General features: G+C 46.0%; 1 protein-coding gene across 2 annotated transcripts in view; it reads left to right on the plus strand.

Annotated features, from left to right (window-relative positions):
- IGSF3 (immunoglobulin superfamily member 3) overlaps positions 1 to 16,833 on the plus strand; it is a 120,213-nt gene extending 103,380 nt beyond the window's left edge. For both annotated transcript variants that reach the window (XM_081001494.1, XM_081001495.1), the window contains 4 exons: positions 5,717 to 6,127; positions 8,811 to 9,218; positions 12,117 to 12,542; positions 13,874 to 16,833. In XM_081001494.1, coding sequence (XP_080857620.1) covers positions 5,717 to 6,127; positions 8,811 to 9,218; positions 12,117 to 12,542; positions 13,874 to 14,124 — 1,496 coding nt within the window. In that variant the 3' untranslated portion in view covers positions 14,125 to 16,833. The remainder of the gene's footprint in view (positions 1 to 5,716; positions 6,128 to 8,810; positions 9,219 to 12,116; positions 12,543 to 13,873) is intronic.
- Positions 16,834 to 18,208: the final 1,375 nt, after the last annotated feature.

The raw sequence follows: 18,208 nt of genomic DNA on the forward strand, positions 1-18,208 counted from the left end.
CGATTCTGTGATTCTCTCAGACAGAATAGGAACTATAAAGGAGACAGATGGCATGCCACCCAAAACTATACACTGGCGAAGCAAAGTTGAACAATGTGTCTGCAGTTATAAAAATACAGTGGAAGTGGGAGTATTGCTTTGTTCTTGGGTTCAGATCTTAGCTAGCAGTGGGCTTGCTTAGGTGCCTTCTGGAAAAATAATGAAATTTTCCGCCTGTTTAAAAACAGGAATGGTGACTGCAGAACTTTCACTGTTTTGCAACTATGAACTCATAAGTAAGTAACTAAGTAAATTTTTATTTATACCCCGCCCTCCCCAGCTAAACACAATCAAACAATTGATTAAAATACAGCTTAAAAATTAGATAAAATTTAATGACTGCCCACAAATTATAACCATAGAACCTCAAGTATTCATCAGGGCCAGCTATCCATGTTGGTCCCACATGAGCCAATAAAAGGGCCAAAGAGGTACAGAGTCCCGTAAGGGGGGGGGGGTCAAACTGGGCCCAGACCGAAGGCCAGGCGCAACAGCTCCGTCTTGCAGGCTCCGCGGAAGGACGTCAAGTCCCACAGGGCCCTGGTCTCCTGCATATTATTTTTTTTTAAAAAAGGAACACCTAAGTGAAAGAGCTATTTAAAAAACAACAACCCCACACTGAATACTGTTATAGCCTGTTCTGGTGACTCTGATATAGCCCCCAAACTACTAGTACAGTGGTACCTCGGGTTACATACGCTTCAGGTTACAGACTCCGCTAACCCAGAAATATTACCTTGGGTTAAGAACTTTGCTTCAGGATGAGAACAGAAATCGTGCTCCAGCGGCACGGCGGCAGCAGGAGGCCCCATTAGCTAAAATGGTGCTTCAGGTTAAGAACGGACATAACCAGAGGTACCACTGTACAGGCATAACAGAGCTGCTTGCCAACTGCAGATGATTCCAAAGAAATAAAACTGTGTGTGTTGGCCACTTGTAAGTCGGAGTTCCTCTCCTGTGTTGCAAGAGCAAGGATGTGTGAGGAGGGAGTCTGAATCCCTGCGGACAAATTCCAGTAGATAATTACATTTCTCCTTGCCAAATTCCCTCAGTAGCTTCCGATAAGGTCATTCTTCACTTCTTGGTCCCCAGACGGCCTCTTTTGTGTGTAGAGAGATAGCAATTGCATTCTGCCCTGGGGCCAAGGGAACCATAACTGCTCACAGCTAATCTTAAATCCCATATTTAACATGTTTTGACTTGTTACACCTTGCCAAGTTTAAGCAACCTTGCTGCTTAGACAAAAAATAGTTAAAATGGTGCAGTAGCAGGTGGTATTGGGAATAACCTAATGTCCACATAAGCTGTGCCTAATGCCCTTTACTATTTTTGCTTAACTTCTCCTTTGCTCAACTCCTCCAGGTCACCAAGTGATCGTGTAGCAATTGGATTAGGAATGAACAGGCATAAGTATGATTTCCTCTCAGGTCCTTGCTTTATTTCCCCAGAACTTATTGAGCAGGTGTTGCGGAAAGGCTTTGGTCTCCTGGCATCTCAGCAGCAGCCACTGGTTAACTGTGTTACTCCACACGTGAAATTGGTTTGCTGTGTAGGGGAAGCTGCTACAAGCTGAGCCACCTGAAACACAGAAGCAGCTATGGCTTTTGATGTGCTTGGTGTCTCTGTGCCTTTCAGATACATCTGCCCAAAGCAATGTGCAGCTAGTGGCTCTTCACATTGTCTCCCTGTTCTTTATTTCTTGGTGCATGGCATGTTTCTTAGACAAGAGCTGGTGTTCAGTCATGATTCCATCGCTGACTACAATGATGCAGGCAGAAATAAAATCCCAAATTTGCCACCCATACGTGTCAGTGTATAACTCAGCATCGTACCTTGATGCATGTCTGGAGTGAGTAATAATTGCAAACACTTAAGTGGCAAAGTGTACTTGCCCCATGGAATATGCCCTTTTCCATAACGCAGATGTGTTTCTGGCACAGTATTATGATAGGTATGCATGGTTTCTCCTTTCAAACCTTGGAAGAACTGGTATTGTGTTAAAAGTGCAGAGGCTCAGAAAGCAGAGCTAAACGCGCAACCAGCTCAGTGCTGAGTTTAACATGGGTTGGAAATCAGTGCTGGCTCCAGGATATTGGTTTGTTTGTTTGTTTGTTTGTTTGTTTGTTTGTTTTAAATAAAGTTTCATTAAAAAAATTTCACAGTACAATAAAAGACACACCAACTCACACCAAGATAACAAAAAGAAAAGAAGAAAGAAAAATATAAGATTCTCTATCACAAGTATATCCCATTTTTTGTCCCATACAGAAAATGATGTACCCTCCCAGTTCTCCCTTTCCCTGTCTCTCACACAAGGTCCTGCAAACTATCAATCATCTTCATCTGCATGCAAATATAACAAGTAGGAATATTAAGAGAAATCATTCTGAGCCTGGATAGATCACTTGGTTTGAGCATGGTGCTGATAACACCAAGGTTGCAGGTTCAATCCCCATATGGGACAGCTGCATATTCCTGCATTGCAAGGGATTGGACAAGAGAATCCTCAGGGTCCTTTCCAACTCTACGATTCTCTGAAATAATAATAGAATGCCGAAAGACAGAAAGATAAGAATAATAACAAAATACTAAGAGAAAGAGAGATAGATAGAAATGACTTCCAGCTATCCATCTGTCAGTTGTGTTAGCAAGTGTTCCTCATCCTAATCCGATGTTCAGTTTAGAGTAATATCCATTTATTCCTCCCTCTGCCGATGTTTTCCCAGTCTTCAATCCAGGCAATGCTTACTCATTCCTTTTGCTTTCCATCCAAGAAGTCCAAGAGAGGTTCTTCAGTTATATGTAATTATAAGAGTCATGGCTCCAGGATTTTGGTTGTTCTCTGTCTGACAAGGACCCTGGGGGCCCCTGAAATTGGAAGCGGTGAGACATGTCTGATCTCACTACCGCACGGAGCATGCCCTGCCCACCATTTGCAAGATATGTTTTTAGCTGTTCCCAATATAGTGGTACCTCAGGTTACAAACGCTTCAGGTTACAGACTCCGCTAACCCAGAAATAGTGCTTCAGGTTAAGAACTTTACCTCAGGATGAGAACAGAAATCGCACGCTGGTGGCGCGGCAGCAGCGGGAGGCCCCATTAGCTGAAGTGGTACCTCAGGTTAAGAACTGTTTCAGGTTAAGAACGGACCTTCGGAACAAATTAAGTTCTTAACCCGAGGTACCACTGTACATGGGCAGCTATAATTGAAAGAGGGGGGGCTTATGGTGGCGCAAAGGGGCCACCCCAACTTGGTATGAACAATAAACCTTGCAAGGTCTGTCTTTTGCCAGCACAGACAGCTCATTAGCTCAACCATTCCAGTCTGCAGAAGCAAACACCCAGCATGTGAATGCAGAGCAGAGACTGCCACGTGTTTCCATCTTATTACAACTCAGAGGAAATAAAATGGAAGAGGACTTCAAAAATCTTGAATGCCACAGCAAAATGCCCCCCCCAAAAAAAAACCAGGGGGGGAAGCATGCTCAGCATGTGCACATGTGTGTGAACACACACCATGGCTCCGCTGGAGTGTTTGTGTGGTACTTTATTAGCAGATATAGGCTGCCCATTTAACATATACAGTTACTATAGCAACTGAGGTTTCCTTAGCAACAGTGCCAGAAAATAATCCGGTACCAATTAAAAATAAACTGTTAGCAAGGGAGGGGGGGCAGCAGTAGGAGGAGTAGAATTTCTGTGAATTGGTTCCTTTCCCTTGTTGCTTTTTCATCCCAAGGACTCCCAAGCACTGGCAGAGACATGAAATAACGTTTTTCTTCTTGGCACCAGCCAGGAAGGTGCACTGGGTCACGTTGCCCCCTCTTGGTGGCTGAGGTTATTCTCCTAAAATTAATAAGGTGGAAAGTATCTACTCAGCAGTATGAGCCTAAGCCTCCCTATTAAAGCAAGCTCCCTAGAGAGAGGAGATGAGGGCTCCTTTCCTCTATATGTCATGTCATTGCAGAGCACAGCTATCTAGTCTTTATTAGCATACTGATTAAAGCCAGCGGCAATATAGGCTCCAGGGGAACTTCTTAATGTGTTGCCAGGATGCATAAACCTTGCATGCTGTATTAGGAAAAGCAAAGTTCTATTGTCACGAGAGTGCTTTTTTATCAGAATGTTTTGTGCCTCACCTTATCTCCATTCCCTCCAAAGCAGTCTGGCATGGAAGGGTTAACGGAATTGGGGAGTTTTTGAAAGACTCCAGGGAGGGTGCCCTCTCTCCTTTTGAAACTTGTAGCAATGTGCTGGTGTCAAACTGTGTGTGTGTGTGTGTGTGTGTGTGTGTGTGTGTGTTGTTCCATATTATATCAACATTTTTTTGTCTTCGGTTTCGTTACGATGAAATCCCAGACCTACAGTTAGAGAGAATTGTGAGTTCCATTTTTTGTAGCGTCTGTTCCTCCAGGGAACAGTTTAGGAACAGACACAAGTGAGATGGGGATTGCATTATATTTCCTGTTTTGCCACTGCTGTAGGATTCTCTGATATATTTTTTTAATGATCAATGAAGAACTGTTTATAAAACTTGGGATGATCTACATATTGACATGGATGGGTACAGTATACAGGGGTTTCTAAAACACCCACACCCACACCCACACAATTATCCTTTCAAACTCACAGTTAATTGTAAAGTCTGCTAAGAGTTTGTTTTCATGATTGGTTATCCTGGAATAATTAACTTCTCAGCTAACTCCATCTTCTGTTTGCTGACACATTCAGAGAAGTTAATCAAGGCTGAAGCAATCAGTGGTTTAGTCATGCTGGCCACATGACCCAGAAAGCTGTCTGTGGACAAACGCCGGCTCCCTCGGCCTGAAAAGCAAGATGAGCGCCATACCCCATAGTCGCCTTTGACTAGACTTAACCATCCACGGGTCCTTTACCTTTAGGTAGATTTGTATAAACCCAGGTGTGAGGAACCTCAAAGCTGGGGGCAAATGTGTCCCCCAAGACTCTCTCTCTCTCTGTCACTCAGGGCTCTCCCCAAGCACTGCGGCTCATCAGCCCAGCTCTGTGCCCTTATTGGGTGCTTTTGTCTTTCTGGGATGTGCCTTTGAACTGGGAGAAACACCTATTGCTTGCTTTGGTGGAACATGGAACAGGTGTGCCTGTATGCTGTAGAAACCTTGTGGCTGAAGTGTAGTCCTTTGTATCAGGCATAGGCAAACTCGGCCCTCCAGATGTTTTACTACAACTCCCATCATCCCTGGACACCGGTCCTGTTAGCTAGGGATGATGGGAGTTGTAGTCCCAAAACAACTGGATGGCCGAGTTTGCCTATGCCTGCTCTGTATGAAGGCAAATCACATCCATAGCTTCACCCACTTTTGCTTATGGCCTCGCCCAACACTGGCATGTATCCCCTGGAAGGGTGGCCTTGGGCCCAAAAGGAGTTCCCCACCTCTATAAACAGATGCAGATAGAATAAGAAAGAAAGAAAGAAAGAAAGAAAGAAAGAAAGAAAGAAAGAAAGAAAGAAAGAAAGAAAATTAATTCCCAGACATGGTGAATTTTGGTGAAAGAAAGGCACTCTTCACATGTGCAGAGGCATCGTATACATAGGTTGGAATGAAAAAGTAAACAAATAAAAATAATTGAATGGTGGTGGTTGTTGTTTGCCTTAAACTTTGTCTTTTGTGCCCCCCCCCAATCCCCTTCCCCCAGTGACAAAGCTGCAGGTCAGCAAATCCAAGCGGAGCATCACCCTTGTGGAGAACAAGCCCATTCCCCTGAACTGCTCTGTGAAGTCTCAGACCAGCCCGGACTCCCACTTTGCCGTCCTGTGGTATGTCCACAGACCATCGGACACAGACGGGAAGCTCATCCTGAAGACCACCCACAACTCTGTCTTTGAGTACGGCACCTATGCTGAGGAAGAGGGGCTGAGGTGGAGGCTGCAGTTTGAGAGGTCGTTGTCCGGGGGGCTCTTCAGCCTCACAGTCCAGAGAGCCCAGGTCAGCGACAGCGGCAGCTATTACTGCCACGTGGAAGAGTGGCTGCTCAATCCCAACCATGCCTGGTATAAGCTGGCTGAGGAAGTGTCTGGCCGGACGGAAGTCACTGTCAAGTTGCCAGGTATAACTCACTTGCCATGTCTGAAGCTTGCCTAAGACTTCATGTCTATAGCTGTTTCCTGAACCGCAGCAACTTCCTGTCTGCACACTCTGCCTGGCAAATTCCCAAAGGAAAGTTAAGCCTCTGTTCCCACCATAAGCATGTATCTTGGCCCCACTGCATGTTTGCTGTACGGACACATCCGTGCGGGAGTGTCACTGTAGCCCCATTTCCATTCTTCTGCACGTCGCAGGAAATTTAGGAGAGCAAATCTGAGAGAAAGAAAGGGCAATATGCCTTCAGTAAATTCTCGCAGCAAGATCATGTTCTCCTGCATATTCATACTCTGGCAACCTATGTATAGCTCAGGATCTCCTGCTTCTCAATAGCAGTCAGTGGGGCATCACAGACAGGGTGGCGTTGCTCTCTTGCCTTCCCAGTGCCAAGCATCCATGCCAGTTCCTGAGAGAGAGGAGGGCGAGGCATGGGTTGGCTCAGCGCAGTGCGGGTTTGCCAGCAGGAGCATCCGAATAGCCCCACCACCATACCCGCACTGCGCTGAGCTCCCCACACTTCCCCCCTCTCCCACTCAGGAACTGACATTGATGCTTGGGGTGGGGAAGGCAAGTGAGCAACGCCACCCTGCCCTGCCTGCACCAGACTGCTGCTTTTGCTATTCGAAAGTATTTCAGGACACAACTGATAATACTGTTTGCAGACTGTGGTTAATGGGGAAAGCCTGTAAACGGCCTTCTCCAACCTAGCTCCTCACCTGGATGTTTTAGACTCCAGCTGCCATCAGCCTTGAGCCAGTGTGGGAAGATTGGAGTTGTAGTCCAAAACATTGGGAGGGCACTAGGTTGGGGATGCGGGTGGTGCTGTGGTCTACACCACAGAGCCTAGGGCTTGCCGATCAGAAGGTTGGTGGTTCGAATCCCCGCGACGGGGTGAGCTCCCGTTGCTCGGTCCCTGCTCCTGCCAACCTAGCAGTTCGAAAGCACATCAAAGTGCAAGTAGATAAATAGGTACCACTCTGGCAGGAAGGTAAACAGTGTTTCCATGTGCTGCTCTGGTTCGCCAGAAGCTGCTTAGTCATGCTGGCCACATGACCCAGAAGCTGTCTGCGGACAAACGCCAGCTCCCTCGGCCCAAAGAGCGAGATGAGCGTGCAACCCCAGAGTCCGCAACTGGACCTAAAGGTCAGGGGTACCTTTACTCTTAGGTTGGGGAAGGCTGTTATAAAACCTCTGGCTTTGAGAATGCCTCTGTTTCTGACTACAGGAGTCTAGATTTTCATGGTCCTGGTGCATGAGCAAGGAAGTGTTTCCCCCTGTTTGCTCAAACAGGCTTTAATGGAAGGAGACGGTCTTCTATGCCTCTGAGATGGTATCTCATTGATAGTGATCAGATGGAGAGGTATCTGTTTGCTTGGGAAAGCTCTGTGTCAAATTCCTCCCCTCCTGTACACTTTAATTTTATTTATTGCCTGGGTCCCAATGGTGATGTGGAGTGATGGCTTCTGTTCTCGTGTGCTGAGCTCTTAGAAATGAGAGTTTAATGAAGAGGGAAGTTGGCTGCTAAGGGGCGATCCTTTCCCTGACAGGAATGGAAAGTGAAGGAAGTAAGGAAGTGTTGAATAAATCAATGAACCGCCAGCCAACAAATAGAGAGGCAGAAAGGTGAGGTCTATTATAGAGCAGAGCCTGGGATGGCTGGCAATTCCCAGCAGCTAAGCATTGCTCCAGAAGGCTTTGTGTTGACATCTAAACATTTGTCCTTGAAGGACAACCTGCTTTTTCATATCAGGCCCAGCAGAGTTGGGAAAGAACAACAGGTCACTGTTTTGACACAGGAAGCAAAGAGGAAGGAGCCAGGGCCGTTTGCTTTCTCAGCATTGAAAAATAATCCTCAATATTACAAAAGCACATAGGGAAGTTTCCCACAAGTTAGGCTGGGACCTGAATTTCCAGGCCGTACAATATCAGGGTTTCTGTGTGTGCCAGGGGATTCAGTAACTGGCCCAAGGTGTGGCTAGTCCTCAGTAACTAGCTGGCGCTGCATTTGGAGAGCTTCAAGTGGTGTTTAATGCTTTCACTGCGATGGAGTATATTGTGGCATTTTGCATTTCAGTCCTTGCATTTGTTGAAGAAAGTCCTCTCAACCTCAGTTCTGTAGAAAGAGGCGAGAAGCCTGCAAGAAAAATCAGAGCCCATGCTATTCAAGAAATCACATTGTGATGTGGTTGGCACTGTAGAGCAAATCACACTAAATCGGTATAAAAGAGCTCCAGGCAGCCAGTCTGGAGGAAGTTGTGTCCAATTAAGGCCAGCTGTAAAGGAAGTTCCTAATCCCTGGTGATGACCTGCTGCTGATATTCCAAATAGTCTGGTTTGGTACATTTGCAATCCCTAAATCTTATTAGTAGGTATTGTGTCTGCAGATTGCATGGAGGACAAAAATGCCTTATTGTTCTTCCAATTTCAGGGCCACCCTGAACAGTGTGCGGAGCACAAAGGAACCCAATGACCTTATCCTGGAGGGATCTCTTTAGATTAATACCATTAAAAGCAAATATATAATGCTGAGCTGAAGCAGTATAAAACAAAGACTACTGCTTAAGTCCTGTTGCATTGTCAACTGGTTTTCTTTTTAATTTTATGTTGTTGCTTTTCCTCTTCTCCCCCCCACCCAAAAAAACCCCCAGATAACCTTTTGGAAGTGAACCAGACTCAGAAGAACATCACAATCCTGGAGAATGAATGGGTGACCTTAGAGTGCCTGGTTACCAACCGGAGCAGCCAGGCTTCCCAGTTGTCTGTGGAATGGTATGTGTGGAAATCGGGTCACCCGGAAAAAGAAGCAGTGCTCAAGCTGACTCGCCAGGCCACCCTGTTATACGGAGAGCTGTCAGCCCTGAACGATCTGAAGAGCCGGCTGCGCTTGGAAAGCCCCTCTCCAGGCCTCTACCTGCTCACCATCCAGAACATGACTGTGCAGGACAGCGGGACCTACGACTGCCGGGTGGAGGAGTGGATACTGGGTCCCACAAATGCATGGTACAAACGGGCAGAGGACCTGTCTGGGCTGACAACCATTGTGGTGAAACAGCCAGGTAAAGTTATCTGTAGGTCCGGGGCTTTGGGCCACCAAGAAAGAAAAGCTCAACCACTGCTTATGGTGAGGGAACTTGCTGTGAGAAACATCCAGCTGCTATAATATACAGAGTGCCTCTCCCTACTGCACACCATATAGATACAGGAACTGCAGCTTAATATTTGGAGAAAGACAAGTTGCCTAGGCTGAGTATTTAGGGGCAGCTGTATCTTTGTTCTCTCCCTACTTCTGTCCTCTCCCCTTTCCCTCTACCCCACAGTCCTTGCTCCCCCTTCCAGGTTTCGGGAGCTTTTTACCTCCTCAGTTATTTTTCTGTTTGTTCTGCAAATCTTGAGGTTTTCCCCCAAGCATGCTTTACCACCCTCTTGTGCATGGGCGGTGCTCTTTTGGCTACGTAAATATTGGCACTCGCCCTTTAAGCTGGGGAACAGGAGTAGGGACATGGTCAATATCTTTCACCTTTCTTTTTCTGCCTAGATTCATCACACCTTAACATTTACAACTAAGCCACTAGGATGCAGCTGGTAATACATACTTTACCTTCTTCAGGACCCTCCACAACCTCTGTTCTAAATATGAAACAGGGAATGCAGTCGTGTTCCAAACACAGAGATCCTTTACTAGGATTTTGAAATTTGCCACCTCTCTTCCCTGGTACTGAGGAAGGATCTGTCATCTCCTCCCCCCATTGCAAGGTCTCTAAGCCCCTAAACCCCAGAGCTTGACAAGAGCAAAGGAAGCTTAGGCATGTTTTGAAAACAAGGTCATCTTGTTTTGATTTAATGCATTAAATGGGGTTTTTTTTGGGGGGGGGAGAGGGTTATAAAACAGCTTTCTGTTTACAAACTCACATTGGTTTGTTGTGATATTGTGTGTGAGTTAATGGGAGATAATTGTATGCTTTGGATGCTTGATTGGCTGCTCAGGTTAAGATTTTAACCTCAGAGTTCATAGGAAGGAAAGATGAGGACACAGTCATTTTGACTGGTGAGATGTCCATGCGGAAAGTTTGACAGTGAATTTACTGGCAACACAATTTCCCACAAGGGTAACGTTTTACATTAGGTAAAATGAAAGTACAAAAGAAATTTCTAAGAACTGGGGAAATAATGTGGCTTTGAAGTGCTTAAATTAAGTCTGTATGCATTTCAGTCACAGCTTCTAACGTGCAGCACAAGTTTAAGATGGTGGAATTTGGCCTCTGAAATACCCTTCAAATTGGTGCAGCTGCTTGCAGATGCCTCTCACAGTCCCTGTATGCTTCAGCCAGACTGGTTGGTGCCTGTGGAATGTCCAAAGCGTAGCTTGCGATTGAATAAGATTTTCCAGGGCTGAGGACAGGATTTGCAAGCCAGCTCTTGGGAGAACGTGAAAATCTTATCACTAACATCTTTGCTAGAGAAACATTTTTCAGGCCAAAGAAGAAAGAGCTAATTGTCTCTGTGGGGAAAGAGTTGTCTCCAGGCATTAGTAATTGCGAACGCTGCAGACATTGCAACTAAGCTTCCAAAATCTTCCTTTTGGGCTGAAAGTTCTCAGATGACCTGTTACAGCCCCAAGATAGACCAATGGTTCTAATTTGAGGGTGGAAACCTTAACAGCTACTTTTGAGTTGTGAGGAATAAGAGGTGGTGGGAATCATTATGCCCCATAAACTTTTTGACTCACACGGTTCAAAAATAATTAAATGTGTATAAAGGTACACAATGTGTACAAAGGTACACATCAGGAATTCTTGTCCTGTCCATTTGCTTTTATGAATTCTCTGCTTCTCCCAAAAACATCCTTTGAGGCTGTTGATCAGATTTTCCAACCCTAAGGCCAGTGAAATAGTACAAACTCTGAAGGAGGGGGAAAGATTGATGAGGCTTTATTAATATACAGTTGGTTGTATTCTTAATTATATAAGAAATGGTTTTTTTTTAATAAGTGCAATGTGAATGTACAGTATAAGTATTGTCATATTTCTAATAACGTATCTTATATTCCCCCACCTTATGTCTTGCAGCAAATGTTACCAATGCACTATATTGAGCAGTCCTTGTGCTTATTGCTGTGTTCTAGAGCTTATGAAATTCCACCCTTGAAAATGTTTGGCTGCGTTTTGGTGCCAGTTCCTATGTCCCAGGAGTGGCATCTCTGCTGCTCCCTGGGGTCCTATCCCACACAGCTCCAGTAATGGTGAACAAGACGTGGGGGTGGGGAGGGGCTGTGTTATAAATAATGCCCTTACTGCAGCCCTTAGTCATGATCTCCCTCATTTGAATGTTACTAGAGGTGTCAGGAGCCTAGTAGCCATGCCCTTCCTGTTAATGCAAATACCACCCTTCAACAGGATACCTCAAGCTTATTTGTAAGCTACTCTAGGAGCTCTTTCTGGCTGGAGAGCAGAATAATTTTTTTTGCAGAATCTCCAGTTACATCATGACTTTCTATAATGGTGGCTCTTGGAGTAAAGAATAGGCCACACAGCAACTTCTTGTCTTTCTCAGAGGATGTCTTGATTGGGACAGAGACATGGCCGTCAGCTCATTGTCAGCAAGTTGCAATCAGTGTAATAAAAGAGGCTGCACAGTCCCGCCCATTGCGTTGTTTGCATCGTGGGCTTACTCTCTTCTCAAACCCTTTGTTTCCCGACAGTTCCTTCCTTAATGGTCTAAAAGTATGCAGTGCATCCATAAAGGCTGCTCTTTTCCATTTCTCCTCCCTCTTTGGATCTGTTAGTCCTGAAGACAGGAGAGAGCCGTCACAGGCAAACTCCGTTCCAATTTGAGGGAGATTAAGTCCTGCTTAGCTGGCCAGTGATCAGGCCTCCTGAAGAAGCCATGTCTGTGCATTTATGTCTGTACAGTGAGAGAAGCTAACCAGTCTCTGTGCATGTTCCCACCATCTTCAGATGCCTCGTTGCAAGTGGACACAACCATGGCCAACCTCACCGTGACAGAGCAGGGGCAGTTCCATCTGGATTGCAACATCCTCTCCCTCTCCAGCCGGGACTCCCGCTTTGCCGTGACGTGGTTCAGCGTGAAGATTAAAGAGAAAAGTGGGCCTGCTGGTCGCAAGTATGCAGAAGAAAGAGAGGCCTTGTTAAGAGTAGGCCAGGATGCCATCTTCAGCAGAGAAGCCAGCCCCTGGGAAGGCCGGCTGCGCTTCCAGAGGCTCTCGGCCGTGCTCTATCGGCTGACTGTGTTGCAAGCAGGGTCTACAGATGCTGGCAATTACTCCTGCCGGGTGGAAGAGTGGCTGCCCAACCCCAGGGGAGCATGGTACAAACTTGCAGAGGAGGATTCCGGCCTTATGGCTGTTTATGTGCAAGACTCAGGTGAGGTGATGGTGAGCATTTTAGGAGGGGGGAAGATTTTGTGTGTAGAGGCCCAGGGGCAATACAGCTTGAAGGGAGCGAAATTGGCTAAGGTTTTTCAGAATATCAGCTAATGGGGTAGATCTTGGAATTTCAGTTTTGTTAGGAAGCCAGAACTTAACAGAGACAGTGGTTCTTTTGGTTGAGAAGTTCCCAATTTGGCAATGCTGTCAGGGCTTGCTCACCGTTGATTACAGTTGGGCCTTAAAAGGCATGGGCTTGGGTGAGTCTCCTTACTCTTAGAGAATGTTCTGTTTCGCATCTTGCTATAATCCGTCAGCTGTTCCTGGTAACACCTGCAAATTCTGCTCATGTGTTTAGGGTTGAGAATTACATATATCATGCTGCGTGTTGCAAGGGTGAAACCATATGGAAGTTCCAAACTTCACTGGGTGGAGCATAGAAGCAACTTGCAGAATAATAGTGCCTGTGGCACTCTATGTAGCCGATTAACAGCTGAAGCTTTCCTTGAATCAGCTGAGAGGGGCGAGTATGTATTGTGATGACACAACGCACGTCTCCTGCAGCCCAATGGGGCACCTGTTGCATTCCAAATGTAGGACAGCCCACCAGCTTTTAGACAAAGAGGCTTTGTAATGAGTGTCTGTGCATTTATGTCTGTACAGTGAGAGAAGCTAACCAGTCTCTGTGCATGTTCCCACCATCTTCAGATGCCTCGTTGCAAGTGGACACAACCTAGAGTTATGAAAGTGGGCAATCTGTGGCCCAACCCAAGCTGTTGCTGGGCTACAACCTGCATCATCCATGACCATTGGCATTGCCAGCTAGGGATGATGGGAGTTGGAGTCGATAACAACAGCTGGAGGACTACAACCTCCCTCTCCACCTCTGTGTAGCAGGAGCTCTCTCTTTATGCTCTAGTGGCCCAGTGCCAGGCAAAATAGGCATGACACCACTCTTGATCTCCAAGGCTCGGCTCAAGTTTACATCCTAAAATTCTGAGTATAACAGGCTGTAGCCTTTGCATTGTGTATCCATGTGTGTGTTTTAAACAGATTAGAGCTAGGACAGAGCCCTTTTCCTAGGAGCAGAGAATCTAAAAAAAATCATTCCCACTTTAGTGCCCATTCCACAGGGTAAACAAAATAAAAGTTTGGTGTATTGAGGCAGAAAAGCCAAGCTGCTGCACATAGTTCGGCTTGTCTTGGTCCCCCATTTAAGCCACCGTTGCCTTTGCTTAGTGGCCATTAGGCTCAGGTGCTCAGAAAGTGAAGTTTCCTTGCTCTGAATGTTTTAACTCTTCCCCCCTTCCCTGTGTGAACTTCTTCCAGGCTCGTCTCTACAGTCCGTCATCTGCTCCAATGACTCCCTCTTCTACTTTGTGTTCTTTTACCCCTTCCCCATCTTCGGCATCCTCATCATCACCATATTGCTGGTGCGATTCAAAAGCAGGAATTCCAGCAAGAATTCCGAAGGCAAGAACGGAGTCCCCTTGCTGTGGATCAAAGAGCCACACCTGAACTACTCGCCCACTTGCCTGGAGCCTCCTGTCCTCAGCATCCACCCAGGAACTATAGATTAAAAGTGAGAGACCCACAGAGAGGTGAAGATGCACCTGGAACCCAAAGGAAGTGTTTTTGTTGTCTTTTTATTCAACCTTTGTACTTTTTTGGATCCCAACTCAGCTCCACCATGAGGTCCCTCTGAACTTCTGGGACTGGAAGAACTCAGGCACCCCAGAATGCTTGTGAAGACCCAGCCCAACTGCAAAGGGAGATGGAAGGTCCATGTGTTCACTGTATATAGTGGTTTTTTCTAACTGGGCTTTCCCCCTCTATCAGTTCTCATCGGTTGTCCTTTGGCCTGTAATTCTGTTGCTCAAAGACACACAATATTCTTCTTGTATTATTATGCAGAGGACAATCCCCAGAGTGCATTGATTTTGTTGGAGCTCTTGTTGTGCCAAAGCTGGGCGCGTTGTTTTTTGAGGAAGCTTGTTTTATCAAATGGGCTGGGTTTGACAGAACTTGAGCCTTGGTATTGGGAGACGGCCAGAAAGGACTGAATGGGCTGCCTATTGCTCTGGGAGAGAATAGCACCAAAACTGCTCCTATAGTCCAAGCAGCAAACAGTTCTTCCAGGGCAGAGAGCCTCTGCCACCTCCCTCCGTCTCCAGGTGTTTCTGATTTGTTTTAGGGACGGAAAATGCATATAAGGTTGTTTTGCCATTGGCACCACAACTGAATTGCTTGTGTCACTTGCAATCCAGCAACGGCCTGTGTGTGTATGTGTCACTGAGGTACAGCCCATGAGCCTTGATTCCCCCCAGTACTGCTGCCTATACACAGTTCTGTTTACTAGAAAGGCATTTGGTTGCCCTCTGGGTTTTATTAAACCCCACTGCCACGCCTCTGGAGACTGCAGGGGTGGAAACCTGAACTTTTAAAAGACATTCAAACTGACCAAAGTAATGATTTAGGAAGTGGGGAGGTGGCTGCCTCTTTAAGTGGGCCTGGCTCCGACTTAGTTCTGGGATACCGAAACACAGGGCAGAGAATGTGTGGACACGTTGACCCAAGTTTTACTTCCAGTTGCACTAACAACCCCAAGGAATTTTCACCAGGCAAGCAAGGGCCTCTGAATAGCCTCCTCTCTCTCTCGTTATGTGTGCCATTTTGCTTCTTCAGCTTTATTTCTCCAGGTGCAACACCCTTCACCACCATTCCTCACAGCCCTGCAGAAGCCACAATAAGTGGACTTCAAGGACACGCTGTGGCCAAAAAACAAAACCATCCCTGCTGTTCTTTCTGTGAAAGACATGGTGTTAACAATGTTGGGGCTCAGTAAAGGCAGGGTGCCTACTTTCTGCCAGAGTAAGCCAGCTGTGCTCCTCCTCTGCTGTTTTGGAAATGCTTGTTATACCTGGTGGACCAGCACTCTTACATCCCCTCGTTCTGGTCTCTAGGATAAGGGGGTAAAGTTGTGCTTCCTAGAAAATGGCTGTTTTGCTGTCTTCCTAAAAGTCTTCCTGGCAGCTAGTTGCAACCTTTTTCATGAGACAACCGAATCTACGCAAGGGCACATGCTGCCAGCCACACATGCCAGTCTGCTTAGCTGCTTTGGCAGGAGGAGGCTGACGGGGAGGGGGGTGGGCAGCAGAGCGCGTTCTTCCCGTGGAGTGGCATCGTAAATTTTGATTGCCCCTATCAGAGCATCTTGTGGAGATAAACGCATTTGCTTTAATTAATGGTGCTTTGCGAGTGGTATGTGTCCACGCAGAGGTTTTATGTCACCCATGTGTTCCGCCAGGCGGCTGGTTGCACATGTTCACCTCACTTACTCTCTGGGTAAACTTGCTGGGTAAACCCAAGCTTTAATGCTTCTTCAAAAAATCATCTTCTTTCCTTCGCAAAGGAGGGCTTTGTAGCATTCCAGTAAAGCATTCAGAATGTTCCCCGGACCAAATATGCCTCTGCAAACTATTATTCCTAGATTAAAATCCCCTCCATGTGTGTAACTTGAGAACGCACACACCCTTCCACCCTCCTTGCCTTCCTAGTGTATTCAGAAGGGAGGAAACAAAAAAAGTGAATGGGAATGAAGAGCAAAGCAGAAAGAGAGCCCCTAGGTTGTGTCTGTTGTTTTATAAATGTAAAATGTCCTGTACATATACTGCTTCGGGGCAGGAGCTCTAACTCAATTCAGCTCTTAAAAAGGAAACAAGTCAGCAAGATGATTTCCTGCCCTAAAGAACATTGCTCTTTATCTTCGCGTTGAAAAATCTGTTGTACTGACCTAGTAGCATCAATGCTTCTCTATATAACCAGCAGTCCTTCCCTTCCCCTCCCAGCTCCTTCAGTCTACGGAAAGCTGTCCCACAGCGGCCTCCAGCGGCCAGTCATTCCAGTCTGTGGCTGTGGACTCTTGGAAAATATGCAGGTGTTTTATCAAAGCCAGTAGACACAAGTGGGAGGACTGTCCCTTTAGCAGCACCGATGATCACACAGATTACCTTGCAGAGGACTTGTCCATTACGCTGCCAAGTTGCTGCCCAGTTTTAGGATCTCGTTTCTTTTCAAAACGTTGGACACTGCCTATAAGAAGCTTTATGGACAACTTTTTCTCTGCCAATAAACCCAGAGGAAAAGGAACAAGCTACCTTTGCATGATGTGGGGAAACAGTGTGGGATTTTTATTATTATTATTATTATTAAAGAACTTTGTACCATGTTGCACTAAATGTTTTATACATTACACGAGAGAGCTGTAGTAAACTGTGTTGAAAGTGTGACTTCAATGTCCTGTGTTGATGGCTTCGAGGCGCTGCTACCAGAGCTTCCCTCCTCTTCTCCCTGTTGATGCCACCCAGCTGTCAAAAGGACGACTCCCTACCAGTGCCTGCAATGTCAAATTGTATGCTTAAATTGTCGCAGGCCCCGAGGATCTTGCTCTAGCCATGCACTTGGCTCAGCTGCTACGCATGGGAGCGATTCCTCATGAATGAGCAGCTGTCACATGCACTGCCAGTGCCAGCACTTGGACCAGTGCCTGGCCCCAGGAGCTGCCAAGTGGCCTAAGATGAGAGCCACCTGCAGTGCTGGAGGGTGGGTTTCATTAGCCTGCCCTTCCCCTATTGTGCTGAAAGCTAATGCTGTGGACACCCGGTTTTGCTTGGGATTAGAAGTGCCTGGCAAGTACTTAGAAGGACGACCTCCCCTAAGCCAGCAAAACAGATTACTTGGGAGAGAGGAGGAGGAGGAGGAGACTATGATGATGATGGTCCATAGCCAAGCCCCATAGTGGGGTGGGCATCAGACTGTATGGTCAGTAACTTTCATCATTTTCCCATGAGAGGCAATCTTAAACTTTCTTTTGTTTAATGTTTCAAAAGTATTAAAATGGATCCCTTTTCCTTCCAAAAAGGCAACAGATAATTCCCACAAGAATACTGAGAGCAAAAATAAGTACTTAAACAGCAACTCCTCCTTATCTGCCTGATGTCTTACAGTTCAATAGTAATATTTAACATGTGCGTAGCAATTTCAATTCTTCAGAACACTACATGTTAATCTAGTAACCTCTGCAAGAATCCTGTATGGGAATTTTCACAAACCTGGGGCCCTCCAGATGTTTTGGCCTACAATTCCCATCAGCCTCAGCCAAACCAAACATCTGGAGGGCTTCCATAAGGTAAGTCAGTATTCTTATTGCCCATCATGCAGATGAGGGGACTGGAGCAGGAAGAGGGTGGCTTGCCTAAGGCCTCCTGCTGAGTTCATGGCAGAGGTGAGATTTGAAATGGGGACTTTTGGATTTCTGCTGCTTTTCGCCTGCAAAGGATCATTTGAGTTTTTATATTACACATTTTCCATTTCTGGACCCTGTCTAATAGAGTCTTAGAAATTAATGTTATGAGGAAGAGGTTAAAAGTTCATAGAAAACTCCCCTTAGGAACAGTGCTTACAAGTTCAATGTTCTTTGGGTTCTATTCTTGTCTTCAAGTGCAAAAACTACTCTGGAGAAATCCACATGTCCTAAAGCCATTCTAATTCAGATGAAGGTCTTCCATAAGTGGCAGGGATAGGGGGAATTCTGCCCTTCCAGATACTGTTGCTGATTGATTGTATTCTTCATCACTCTATATTTATTTATTTATTTACTATTTA

Source organism: Podarcis pityusensis (genome assembly GCF_964106645.2).
Source record: "Podarcis pityusensis genome assembly, chromosome: 4".
Taxonomy (NCBI): Eukaryota; Metazoa; Chordata; class Lepidosauria; order Squamata; family Lacertidae; genus Podarcis; species Podarcis pityusensis.